A 14,603-nucleotide genomic window follows, 5' to 3' on the forward strand; every position below is an offset into this window, starting at 1 on the left:
AAGAATATTCAATATATGCTATGTTTTAGCTTGTGTGGTCACAGTTTATGAAGTTCTGATATGTTTTGTTAAAGGGGATCTGTCACCCCATTTTAGCCCTATTAGCTGTGGCCACTGCCATCAGGGGCTTATCTACAGCATTCTGTAATGCTGTAGATAAGCCCCCGATGTAACCTGAAAGATTAGAAAAAAGAGTTAGATTATACTCACCCCGGAGTTTGGTCCGGTCCGATGGGTGTCGCGGTCCGGTCCGGCGCCTCCCATCTTCTAACGATGATGTCCTCCTCCTTGCTTCTCCCTTGGCTCCTACGAATGCATACTTTATCTGCCCTGTTGAGTGCAGAGCAGAGTACTGCAGTGCGCAGGCGTCGGACCTCTCTGACCTTTCCTGACGCTTGCGCACTGCAGTACTTTAGTCTGCCCTCAACAGTGCAGATAAAGTATGCCTGCGCAGGAGCCGAGGGAGAAGCATGGAGGAGGACATCATCGTATGAAGATGGGAGGACCCGGACCGGATGGCGACACCCACCGCACCCGACCCGCACCCCGGTGTGTATAATCTAATGTGTTTTTCTTATCATTCAGGTTTCATCGGGGGCTTATCTACAACATTACAGAATGCTGTAGATAAGCCCCTGATGGCGGTGGCCCCAGCTTATGGGGCAAAAATGGAGTGACAGATTCCCTTTAAGTGCATGAAGTCAAATGTGGGGTTACTCTCCCTGTCTGGTAAACCTATGGATTTCCTCTATAATACCAGCCATACAGGAACGTACATTACAATATACCACAGATTAAATAATTAGATTTATAATTCTTGTATACTGTATACAATATACAAATTCTCCCAATCTTGTCTAGGTTATATTACAGCAATTATTTGTCATCATACTTACATAGATCCTTAGAAATTGTTATATTTTGCAGCTTGATCAAAACCAGTAATCCTACTTGATATAATGAATAAAAATAGTGTGGAGACATGAAGTCTTGAAACTTTAATGCTGTGCATCTAAAAACAATATCATCTATTAATAGTGATGAGGCTAATAATGTCTGCACAAGGAGGACAAGTCTGGATAATTACTTTATAAAAGATCGTCAAAGTCAGGGTTTATTAACCAATCAAAGGAACCTGGCAGATCAGCTGTCTGTCATCTGGGGCTAATTCACACAGCTATATGAAAAATCGACTACATTGCTTCATGAAGTAACAGTGGTATTTTCATCCATATTGAATTAGGTAAACTTTGTCATATAACGATTATCTTTTCCCCTGAGATTCGTGTTGGATCTGTATTTAATCTCATTTTCCAACGTCTAAAAAATACCAAGAAACCCAAAAAACTAAATGCTTTTGTCCCTCATTACAAAGAGTCTGCTGAGCAGTAAGAGTTCAGTAATAATCACAATATGCAGGCTCCCACCATCTCCATCCGTTGATTTAGAGTTTTTTCACTCTTATGAGGCAGAAATCTGTCAATCAATAGGGGAAGAGGGAGGAACAAGAGAGCCTGCATAGTGTGAACATCATTGGGCTCTTACTTCACAGCAGACTCTTGCTGACCACATACTGCAAAGTTTAAAGGGAGACAGTCTTCACAACATGACTGTTCAAGCCAATCAAGGTGCTTGGTGAATCCGTGACTTGCTGGCAGACTAGTGCACCTGATTTCCATCCACGTCCACCCCTCTTCTTTGACTGAGAGCTCTAGCTTTATAGGAGCCATAGGAGGCTGGTGATAGATGGAATATAAGTTGCAGTAAACTGCTTGGCTATGCCACTGGTGAACCAAATGACTGTGCTTGGTTTGAACATTCCCTTTAAGATGTAAATTCACATAAACAATATTTGAAAGACACAGAGCAGAACTCAACAGCACTGGCAACTCCCTTTTAAAGAGGACAAGTCTAGAGTTGCATAGGGTTACTACTAGATTTGAAACTCAACACACTTGGAGATATGATGCATGAAGAGTAAAGACACACGCGTGCAAAACACTGATACTGATATCATTATCAGCAGTTACGTGATCTCTGATTTCTATGTAAAGATGACAAATGGTTATGAAGTAACGCTCAATTAGGACTTTAATATAGTACATTTTCGAGGTATTCCTTGGCTAACACCTGACTGAAGAGACCATTATCTCCTACAACTTCCTTTTGAGAAGATCAACCAGCCACAATTTACTGTATATGGCTCCACAAATGCTCATGTATGATATTTTGTAACAGATCCCAGTAAAAGATCCCCAGGTAATTCCATATTATATCTCTATTATTGTGTTAGGGTCTTTGCTAAGTACACGTGTCTCCTATACTCTTAAAGATGAGTCAAAAATTTAAACCAAAATATGCAACAGAAATTGTCCAGATTAGTGCTAAATATTTCTTTTAGTAACACATTTTTCTCGCTTTATAGGGTGTGGTTGGTAACATTAAAAGTGGAAAATCTTCTCTTGTTCACCGATTTGTTACTGGATCCTATCTGGCAATAGAAGCACCAGAAAGTAAGTTGTATTTACTCTATGTACATACATAATAGCCACTGTTGCCACTGTTGGGTGTATCGTAGTGAGTAATAATATGGACCTCTTTGCTGTCTCTGTGTCTTTGTATGGCTCCTAGTTAAGGAAGCACTCCTCCCATCAACATTTTTATTGTCTTCATATGGTTCAATCATCATATTATATGGCATTGTGTACTTACAATTGCTCATTTTGCCTTTCTACCCAGCTATTTCTGCTATTTGTAGAAACAGGAAGACTGTTTCCCCAGTATGAGTCATCCTCCTCTTCACCTCCTGACCCAGAAGCTCCTTCCTCTTCCTGCCAGGGACTTTTGCAGTGATGACTCATGCAAGGAAAATTGATCTCCTGTTTTCTTCATGGAGCTTGGAAGGATTCAGCTAGTCAGTTGTCAATCATGTGATGTCATAGACCCAGTGGCGTAGCAACTGTTTGTGGCGCCCGGGGCGGTCGAAAAATTTGCCGCCCCTTTGGTCGTTGATAATCCGGAAGCATCCGAAGAGCCCACACTACACTCAAAGATCTAATTTTTAGTCTGCTAATTATCACAGTAATGCACCATTTGTAGCATCGCATAGTGACATCACAGAGTGCTGCCCCATTAATGACATGGCATAGTGACATAAGTGACATCACAGAGTGCTGTCCCATTAATGGCATCGCATAGTGACATCACAGAGTTCTGCACCATTAATAGCATCGCATAGTGGCTGGCCCCCTGCCCCCCCAGAGAAGGAGAAGGCTGCTGTGCCCCCTCTGCCCCCTGACAGGGACACCACAGCTCCATTCTGAAGACTGAAGATTTTTTAGACAAGTTTGGAGAGTAAATGCAGGGAATCTTGAGAGGGGGTGGCTGTGTCCTGTCAGAGGGCAGGTTGGGCTCAGCGGTCTTATGCTTCTCTGCAGGAGGTGAAGGGGGCACTCAGCTCTTCTCTTTTCATGATCTATAGCTGGTATAAACAGGGGTCAACGACTCAGGACATCTCAGCGTCCTAGGTGAGTGGCTGCTGTGCTGATAGTATGGTTGACACTGTCACTGAGCACACAGCCGGCTCACTGACGGGGCGTCTGCTGCAGGGACTGGAGCCTATCATCACACCGTTCATACACTTTACCAGTACAGGCTCAGACACTCACCGGGGGCTGCTCTGCTCCTGCTGCCCAGTGACTCACTCCTGACTGTGACTGACTGTCTGACAGCAGGGGAGAGAGAATACTGTACCTGGCTGCACCAGTGCACTAAGCCTGCGCTCAGCCAGGATTGGATGCTGGAACGTCCCGCCCTCCTGTTGCTCAGCACTGGCTGCCTCTCCCACCTGTCTGTCACAGTGACTCCTCCCTCCACACACAGATAGCGCTCCGGTTTATGAAAATTCTGGCAGCGGGCCCCTCCAGCTCCCGGGGCCCCTTACATGAGTAAGGCTAGTAATGCCCTGATGGCGGCCCTGCACGCCGCCCCCACACACGTGCCGCCTGGGGTGGACCGCCCCCCCGCCCCCCCCACGCTACGCCACTGCATAGACCTAATGGAAAATGGCTTAATTACCTGGGTAAAGGGGCAAAATGAGCAATTGTAAGTACACAGTGCTGTATAATAAGATGACTGCAATATATTAAGAGGATAAAAATGTTGTTGGGAGGAAGAGTGCTTCTTTAATACAGAAGCATGCAGGAGTTATTTTCTGCTGGATTCCATATCACATACTCCATCAGATACCAGATTATGATGCTCCTCTATTTTACAGGCATTTCTTCAACTGGAGAGTATCCCTACAATATGTTAGACTATGGTGGTACCATATGGCGGCATACAAAGTTCTAACTGCACTAGTGCATGTTACAGGTCCATGGGATTAAGTGTGCCACAACATATCCCAGCCGATGACCTACATAATAAAAATGTTTTCTAAAAAGGTAGTGATACATTATGTATTTGTCCACCATTTTGTTCAAAAATCAATTTTGTTGATTATTATTTTATAGAACAAGGCAGTCCGAAATCAATGGTCATATACTGGGCTGATTAGTGAAAGCGCAGCATGAGCACAGTATGAGTACCCTGCAGAGGCATGTCATGATCCTCCTTAGATATACTGCATACCCCAGGGCACATGGAGCTAGTGTCAAGGTGTTAACATGACAAAATATGCTATACGTTCCGAGCTATGCCAGGTGCATCAGCTTTTTAGATGAGCATTAACTTATACTATCTAGTTCAATCTTTTCCCAGTTCCTCTATAAGCCACCCACACACACTCACTGCTGGGTTCTTTGTGTGCTGTGGCTTAAAGTAGCAAAAAGCTTTATGTTTTGTCAGCATGAAAAAAAAATTGCTTTTTGCAAAGCCATAAAAGAACATCTCTTACTCAAAAGGTTAGAAAGGAAGGAATTCAAAAAAGTAAATTAATCACCTCTGCGTAGGCTCCCAGCAGGAGAAATTCTATACCTTTTCTCGGGAATAGATAGGAGTTTTACATGTTTATTGCATTCTATTTACTCCTCATTAAAGGGGTTTTCCGCCTTTCTCTTTAACTTGATATTTAACTCCAATGTGCTAAAAAAAATTGACCAAATGCTCATATAACTATCCCCTGCTGCTCCTGCATCCTGCTGGCTGTGTCCCCTGCTGGTCTCCATCTCTTCTGCCTTGATTGACACTTGATCTCTGCAGCCAAATGCTGCAGCCATTGATTGACTGCAGTGGTCTCGTTCTGACCATGGCAGACTACTAGGAGAGGAATCCATAGGGAACATGGCCTACAAAATGACAGTAGGCAAGTGGTGAGAAAGTGTAGAAGAACATTTGTTAAGCTTTATTTACATGACCATTTACTCAACAAATAGGTCCACCTGTATGAGCAGGGGTGTTGCTGTTTTTTTGATGCTTTTGTTCACCAAGTTTATTTTTCACTAACTGAAAACAAATGCATAGTTTATTGTGCCCTTCTTTTTTTTTTTTTTTCTAATTGTAGATTTTTTATTTTATTTTCTGTACATGGTTATGGAAGCGGTATTCTTACCTAACCTGGTTCAAAGAATGATTTACAGCAACCATATTTGCATAGAAAACTGGTTTCTGGAAATAGCTCATTGCCTTCTAGGAGGAAGACTTTTGGGCATATTGGTATGAGTGGTGTGATCCTTCTGCTGAAAATTGATCTATACAGAATAGGAAATACCCGCCTATTATGAGGCTCAGTTACCAATGTGAAAACTGCAGGAATTCATTTTTTCTTATATATTGATAAATGAATTGAAAAATTAGAAAAAACCTAGCCAAAAATGTGAACATGTGATTTAAATATTCGGGCCTGATTCATCAAGAAAAATGATTTTTTCGCCAGTCTTGATGAGGGGGCATGGTGGAGTAAGATTCTCCTGATTCATGAAAAGGTGCTGACGAGTGGCGTGTGACTCTGTATGCTATGCCAAAAATCTCACTACAGTAGTTGACTGTCCTAAGATTTCTGGCATATGCAACACCATAGCTCCTCATGAATTAGACAAGCTTTGGCATTACATCCCCCACTGCGCCCTTGTCCCACCCCAGCTCAACCCAATTTGGAGGACTTGGGAGACACTGGTGTGAAAATGCCAAAGCCGCAAAATTTTGATGCTATACTGAGTTGTGACCAAATTTTTGTGACTTTTCAAAGCAATTTACACCAGATTCTGGCAGTTGCTTTGATGAATCCAGAACTGAAGCCCAGGACTTTTCTGACCGATACATTCATTTGAAGAAGGAAAATGGCAAACGCTGGTCAAGGCTTCCATAAAATTACACATAAAAATGTTTGTGAAACTTTCAGTTGTTTTTTATTTCTAGCCATGGGTGGCTATGGATAAACTTCAATTTTAGACTGACTTATGAAATTCCATATTTTAAAAAAGTGAAATCTACATGACATTAGCAGACTGACCTAAAATGTAAATGACAAATGCAACAAATTTAACAAATGTTATGGAACATTAGATGATTATGTTTCTCAAGATCAAAATTAATGGCACAAAATGTAGACTGACCCATAATTGATACACGTGCATCCTAATGTCCATCTAAATAGAAAGTAGGAAGGAACACTCTGTATATGTGCGGTTGCTTTCTTGTAATATACTGTATATTGATGATCCTTTGCAGGCTTGATTTAGGACATTTGACTCCTTTAAGAATGTACAGGTGAATGCATAGAATACCGGCACCATTTTGAAAAGCTATGTCATTGACTTAAAATAAATGATAGATATTTAAAGTCTTCACCTTTCATTATTTTCTTTTTTTTTCTGCTTAAATAACCACTTTCAGGCATACTAGAGAACACTGTTTTTTTTGTCTTGAAACAGTGGTCAGTATTATTGGACTGGTATAGAAAACTTGGCACACTCTAGTAGATGCGGTGAAAGGAGTTAATGTGAAATACATACAGTAGTCACAACAAATGTTTCAGTCTTTCAAGACCTTCATCAGTCTACTAAAAGTAGTGGGTTGTGTAGTTGGACACGTATATCAAAGTGTTGATCAGTATTAATGGTATGAAGGTAGCGTTGCTAGCCAGGTTATAGCTATTGGCATATCAGAGTCTGAGTGGACGCGGTGTCCACTGCTAGTCCGTGAGTTTTCTATACTACTAGTAAGGGTTTGGGAACCTACTTGAGGCACCACCGGCTGTGCTAAGCAGTGTTATTTTCTAGTATTGTTGGACTGACATATGGAGATTTAAGAATGTAGCAGAGGCTAGGTAAGCTTTCTTTGTTGTTAACCTCTTTGTTAATTTCATTGCTCTCAGGCTTTATTAGAGTTAAGACCTCAATTTTATTCAAACATGATCGTGAAAAACGGTACTGGTGTCATGAGCGTTTTGGATCAATGTTTCATCATTGTCCATTTTTACCATCAGTGTGTCTTTAGTGTTTTTCATGGATGGATAAATCAATAAATAAATTGTAAAATTCTCCCATTTTTTCAAACTTAAATGCTTACAGTACACGGACTGAACACTGATGCTATCCATGTTCTGTGCGTGCTTTTGACGGACCCATAGACTTGTATTGGCCCTTTTCATCTATGATATTGGAGAATAATGGACATGCCTCCTTGAACTTTGCATGGACACACAGTCTATGAAAAATCCACGGACATGTGAAGAGCGCCATAGGTTATAACTGTATCCGTGCAAGAATCAAATAAAATAAAATACCATTTTTAACATGTGCAGAAATCTAATTGAAAAAGTGGCTAAAGGGTGAAAATGTAGTTATATTCTCCCTGCCACAGCTAACTTCCAGTCATTGAAGTGGTGTCAGGGCTCTGAACAGTGAGTTCACTTTTCCTTGACTGACATCCTGCACTTACTGTGTAGTGAGCTCTGACTGTTCAATGCTCTGGTGTCACCTCAATGACTACAAGTGAGTGCCTGCAGGGAGAGAAAAAACTTAATTTTCTCCCTGTAGCCTCTACTTCTAATTTGACTGATGTACATGCTTATAAATGGTATTTTCCTTCAGATTACCAAGTTCTACATAACTCCTTGTTGTGTTGTATATGTTTTTTAGTTCAGTAGAGATTAATAACAACAGCCACATTTCTAATTAGACTGCTTCATATTACCACTATGGCTGCAAGTATATACCATTTTGTTTGCTAATAGATTCCCTTTAAAGAAACAGTCAAGAATTTATTTTTAGTATTGTGAAGAAAAGGGAGACTCAAGCGCAAAATAGGATCTTATCCCACATATACAATAAGCATTTAGCCAAAAAACTGCTCACTTGTTATTCGGTGTTGAACGCATGTATAGATAAGGGTTGCCAGTCATCGACTATATGAGACAGAACTCTGTAGTGGAATAAATGGATTTTGGTCCACGCTGCCCAAAAGATGAAGCTCCAGACAGTTATTAAAGTTGACAGTGGTTTATTCAACGCGTTTCAAGGTTTTTTACAACCCCTTCATCAGGAAATACCACCTGATGAAGGGGTTACAAAAAACTTTGAAACGTGTAGAATAAACCACTGTCAACTTTAATAACCATCTGGAACTTCATCTTTTGGGCACAGCGCACAAAAATCCACTTATTCCTCTAAAGAATTTATTTTTGGCATCCCTGAACCCCGACATAATTGTCTTATCACACTCTACATTTCTGCACATGGTGTACTTGCAGCCATGCAGTTCAGCCTCATTTTTTGCTTGTCTTCAACTTCCATCTTAATTGACAAAGTTCCCCTTCGATGTTTTCCAACTATTTTCAGCTATTAATCCCGTAAGGCACCTGCACAGCAACATATGAGCCAGGATCATCTTTGCCTCCTGTGATAACAGTCTGATTCGTCTTCTCTTTATATTCTTCTAAATAATAGGATACGTTATAGGTATACAGTCAGGGATCCAAAACTAGGATACTCTTCATTATACTTGTGTGACAGGAGCTGTGTAACCATCATCATTAACTGATAGATGTTTTGTGTCCTCATGGAGAACTTCAGTTGTACAGTCCATGCAATTTCCACTAACAGTAAGTTCTGCTGGTAACAGAAACGGTGGCCACTGCTTTGGACAATATGAAGCCATGTAATTTCTAAGAGGAGGGTCGTCACCATAATATTATGCGAAGAGAAGAGTGCCATTATTTTTTTTAGATAGCTACATAAGGAATACTAGGTGAGTTATATATATTGGAGGACCAACGACAGAATGATTTAAAAAAATTCTCTCGACTGCTACTTAATGGTACATCAATATTTTTAATAGAAATGCTGAAGTTGCCGTCAGTTGCTCCACATCTGTTCTGTATGAATGTGCACTCTAAAATAACTTAAAAACCCTAAATAAAATTGAATGGATGACAACAGGAGAACAAAAAATGAATCTACTGAGCAAAATTAGTGGTACAGTGTAAGTGGTTGCATTTTGGCCACCATCATGTATTTGCAAATTAGGATGTATCAGTCCTATTCTAGACAAAAGGATGTTCCCATTAACAGCACACCAGAAATTTAAATTCATGAGGTTGTTTTTAGATAAATTCCACTTTGGTTAAAACTCATTATATTCAGATCCAATATGGGATATTACTGCTACATTCATATCTACTTATTGTACACATACAGTATGGGACAGCTACAATATATGACACCTTCTAAGAACTTTATTGTCCTTGAAAATAAACCTTTTAAAACTTTGAAATGTTCATCCCTTGGAGGAAAAAAGTGCTAATAATAATTATAATTAAGATTCTACTTAATGAATTGCCTATGGGACATTGGGTCATGGTGGGAAGACACCATCTCAGTCCTTGACTATTAAGCTGTCAGTCCTTTCATTCCATTGTCACAATGACTTCTCGCTCTAGTCTAATTACAGGATAATTATGACAAGCAGCTACTTGACAGCATTAATTGTATATCCTCACATTGCTCTTGGAGCGATGGTGTCCCTCCATCATGCTGTATGACTCATTTAGCTATGAACAAACATGCCGAGCCACATGTATTACATCTATTATATACTTACCTTGTAATGTCTTCACATCCTGTTCCGTCCAGATGTATCCGGATCCCAGAATTCCAAGTGGCGGAAGTTCACCGACCACCAAATTGGGAGACCCAAGTGATGCGTGTCTCAATATGGAAACTGCTGTTGGTACCAGCCTCTTGAACGGTATCACCAGCGGAACACCGTCGCACCACACACACCCACACTGTATACGCCGTACGCAACACACATACACACAAACACACACTGTATATGCCATACGCACCTCACACACACACACTGTATACGCCGTATGCAGCATCTTGCACAGTACCACCAGTGAAAGACCGTCGTGAACACGCCGTCGCCGAGATCAGCCGAATGATTCACCGACTGCCGCCATCTTTGTACAGGAGGAGCATATGCACAGTTTTAATGTGACCGCCGCTATCTGACTGCACAAAGATGGCGGCGATCTGATTAACTGTGCCTGCACGAATTCCGCGCAGGCGCAGTGAATCATTCGGCTGATCCTGGCAGCAGATGCACAGCGTGTCTACATGCAGAGGAAGCCGGTCACATTAAAAGGGTTTACCCATGAACGAAAGTTCATTTTAAAAATTGTCTGTGTCTGACCGTACGGTGCATACCACATCTCCTGGGCAGGGTAGGAAGCAAAAGACAATACTGACATTACAGCAGGGGATCACAGAGGATTCATTTTGTGAGGTAAAATATTTCAATGACTGTTTTTAAACAATATTTTACCTCACAAAATGTATCCTCTGCGATCTACTGCTGTAATGTCAGTATTGTCTTTTGCTTCCTCCCCTGCCCAGGAGCTATGGTGTGTTCTGTACACGGTCAGACACAGACAGTTTTTAAAATGAACTTTCGTTTGTGGGAAAACCCCTTTGAAAAGCACATGGGGTTGACAGCTCAATCGGGACAGAACATGAGGGGAGAACACAGCACAGGAAGGAGAGAGAAGGCAGACAAGGGGGATAGCACATGGGGTACACAAGTCAAAGAAGAGAGCACAGACTGGAGAAGTCAGCACATGGGGAAAGAGAGAGTGGATAGGTGAGTGAGCACATGGGTGGGAGAGATTCTCAACGCTGCAAAGCCTACCCCCATCATGACATTACCGCCCTCCTGATGCAATAGCATCGGGCCTCCATCCAGTTTGGAAATAAAAGACAATATTGACCAGTTCATAAATCCATATGCTCATTTGGGTTAACCGGGCTCTGAGAGAACAGTAAACTTACAAGGGTCATCTGGGACCTTATATTACACATATATTATTCTTATATTATGGAGAGAAGCTTTTTATAGACTTAACAAAAAACTTTTTTATCTAAATAAATGACAAAATGTGTCATATTTTAAAATTCTATGTAAATTGGTAAGATCTGTTGCCTTTTTTATAATAAAACTTTTGTTACAAAAATATAAAAAATAATACTGATCTAAGTTAGTTTTTTTTCTAACACTCTTCTCTCTGCTGGGATCTATTCCATATTGTGGTTAAAAAAAAGAAACAACAACACAGCTCAGGTACCTGATCCCTATAAACGAGTGTTTCCAAAATAAATACTCAGAGCCCCCCAACAGATCATGTTTTCAAAATTTCCTCAGCATTGCACAGGTGATGGAATTATCATTAAGACAGCAGAAACCGTGCAATACTAAGTAAATCCTGAAAATTAGATCTATTGGGGGCCGTGAGGACTGGAGTTTGAAAAACATTGCAATAGACTGTTCCCAAAAGAGTGTCCTCTTGGCATTCATCCAGGAGTTATATATTGGTGTATACAGTCGTGAGTGAAATTATTGCCACCCTTGAAATTGTTGCAGAAAATGAAGTATTTGTCCTGGAAATTATTGCAATTACACAAGTTTTGTTATACACATATTTATTTCCTTTGTGTGTATTGGAACAACACTTACAAAGAGAAAAAAAGGCAATTGGACATAATTTCTCACAAAACCCCAAAAATGGGCTGGACAAAATTGTTGGCACCTTTACAAAATTGTGAGTATGATCTGTCTGACAGAGAGTTCCTGCGAGTTCACGGCCAATGAGCTCACTTCACTTATGTGATGTCAGCGAGAGCACCATGGGAAATTTTAGATACATTTTCCCACTGCTCTTGCTGACGTCAGAAAAGTGTTCATTGGCGGCGAACTCGCATGACCTGTCAGACGGCACAGCAAGCAGGAGAACTTTCTCACGCTTGCATTGCCCTCAGACAGGGAATAGCAGTTCACAGGGAGACACTGTGCACACAGTGCTCAGTTTCTCCACTGGATGACAGGCAGCATTGTCGCGCCAAGCAGCCTGACATCTAGATGTAGCAGAGCTGAACCCATCATGGGACTAATGGATTAAAAGAATCTCTGAGGAAAGGTGAGGAATATTGTTTGCTTTTTTACCTCTTTTGCAGATAACGAGGGCATCGAGGGAATGGGCGAGGTGGTAAGTATGGTTTAATTAAGAATGTTAAAGGAGTCTGTGTTTTTCTTTCAATTAAAGGACTTTTTATGGGTGTCTGTGTTTTCTTACAGTGTGACTATGGGGTTAGTAATGGGGGTGTCTTATTGATGCCTCTCAATTACTAACCTTGGGGCTTGATGTCACCTGACAATACAAAGCTGCCATCAACCCCCAACTATTACCCCACTTGCCATCACTACATGGCAAGTGGGAAGAGTGAGGCTAAGTGCCAGAATTAGCACATCTTAGAGATGCGCCTTTTCTGGGGCGGCTGAGAGCTGGGGGGGGCAGCATCCATGGCCCCTTCCTAGGCTATTAATATAAGCCCGAAACTCTCTGCATAGCCTTTGCTGGTTATTAATTATAGGCGATCCCACATCATTTTTTCCAAAAAATAATCTTTTATTAATTATATACTTGTACATTAATTTGCACACACACTGTGCTAATTTGTTACTGACATCTTTACATCTACCTATTCTATTTGCGTTTACTGTATGTAATCCATCTCTTCTATCCTGTCGACTCCTGCAGTGATTTTACAGTACACGGCAGATGAATTACCGGCTTTTCTTCTATCTATGTATATATGCAATATAAATACATATATACAGTCATATGTAAAAGTTTGGGCACCCCTATTAATGTTAACCTTTTTTCTTTATAACAATTTTGGTTTTTGCAACAGGTATTTCAGTTTCATATATCTAATAACTGATGGACTCAGTTATATTTCTGGATTCAAATGAGGTTTATTGTACTAACAGAAAATGTGCAATCTGCATTTAAACAAAATTTCACCGGTGCAAAAGTATGGGCACCCTTATCATTTTCTTGATTTGAACACTCCTAACTACTTTTTACTGACTTCCTGAAGCACTAAATTGGTTTTGTAACCTCATTGAGCTTTGATCTTCATAGCCAGGTGTATCAAATCATGAGAAAAGGTATTTAAAGTGGCCACTTGCAAGTAGTTCTCCTATTTGATTCTCCTATGAAGAGTGGCATCATGGGCTCCTCAAAACAACTCTCAAATGATCTGAAAACAAAGATTATTCAACATAGCTTTTCAGGGGAAGGATGCAAAAAGTTGTCTCAGAGATTTAACCTGTCAGTTTCCACTGTGAGGAACATAGTAAGGAAATGGAAGAACACAGGTACAGTTCTTGTTAAGCCCAGAAGTGGCAGGCCAAGAAAAATATCAGAAAGGCAGAGAAGATGAATGGTGAGAACAGTCGAGGACAATCCACAGACCACCTCCAAAGACCTGCAGCATCATCTTGCTGCAGATGGTGTCACTGTGCATCGGTCAACAATACAGCGCACTTTGCACAAGGAGAAGCTGTATCGGAGAGTGATGCGAAAGAAGCCGTTTCTGCAAGCACGCCACAAACAGAGTCGCCTGAGGTATGCAAAAGCACATTTGGACAAGCCAGTTACATTTTGGAAGAAGGTCCTGTGGACTGATGAAACAAAGATTGAGTTGTTTGGTCATACAAAAAGGCGTTATGCATGCGCTGTATTGTTGACCGATGCACAGTGACACCATCTGCAGCAAGATGATGCTGCAGGTCTTTGGAGGTGGTCTGTGGATTGTCCTTGACTGTTCTCACCATTCTTCTTCTCTGCCTTTCTGATATTTTTCTTGGCCTGCCACTTCTGGGCTTAACAAGAACTGTACCTGTGTTCTTCCATTTCCTTACTATGTTCCTCACAGTGGAAACTGACAGGTTAAATCTCTGAGACAACTTTTTGTATCCTTCCCCTGAAAAGCTATGTTGAATAATCTTTGTTTTCAGATCATTTGAGAGTTGTTTTGAGGAGCCCATGATGCCACTCTTCATAGGAGAATCAAATAGGAGAACTACTTGCAAGTGGCCACTTTAAATACCTTTTCTCATGATTTGATACACCTGGCTATGAAGTTCAAAGCTCAATGAGGTTACAAAACCAATTTAGTGCTTCAGGAAGTCAGTAAAAAGTAGTTAGGAGTGTTCAAATCAAGAAAATGATAAGGGTGCCCATACTTTTGCACCGGTGAAATTTTGTTTAAATGCAGATTGCACATTTTCTGTTAGTACAATAAACCTCATTTGAATCC

At 40.8% G+C, this 14,603-nt stretch overlaps 1 protein-coding gene across 3 annotated transcripts in view; it reads left to right on the forward strand.

Moving 5' to 3' along the window:
• Positions 1-14,603, forward strand: part of AGAP2 (ArfGAP with GTPase domain, ankyrin repeat and PH domain 2) — a 472,523-nt gene that overhangs the window by 331,994 nt on the left and 125,926 nt on the right. For all 3 annotated transcript variants that reach the window (XM_073576781.1, XM_073576779.1, XM_073576780.1), the window contains exon 3: positions 2,426-2,513. In XM_073576781.1, coding sequence (XP_073432882.1) covers positions 2,426-2,513 — 88 coding nt within the window. The remainder of the gene's footprint in view (positions 1-2,425; positions 2,514-14,603) is intronic.

Source organism: Dendrobates tinctorius, unplaced genomic scaffold, assembly GCF_039654945.1.
Source record: "Dendrobates tinctorius isolate UK_male_01 unplaced genomic scaffold, ASM3965494v1 ptg000051l, whole genome shotgun sequence".
Taxonomy (NCBI): domain Eukaryota; kingdom Metazoa; phylum Chordata; class Amphibia; order Anura; family Dendrobatidae; genus Dendrobates; species Dendrobates tinctorius.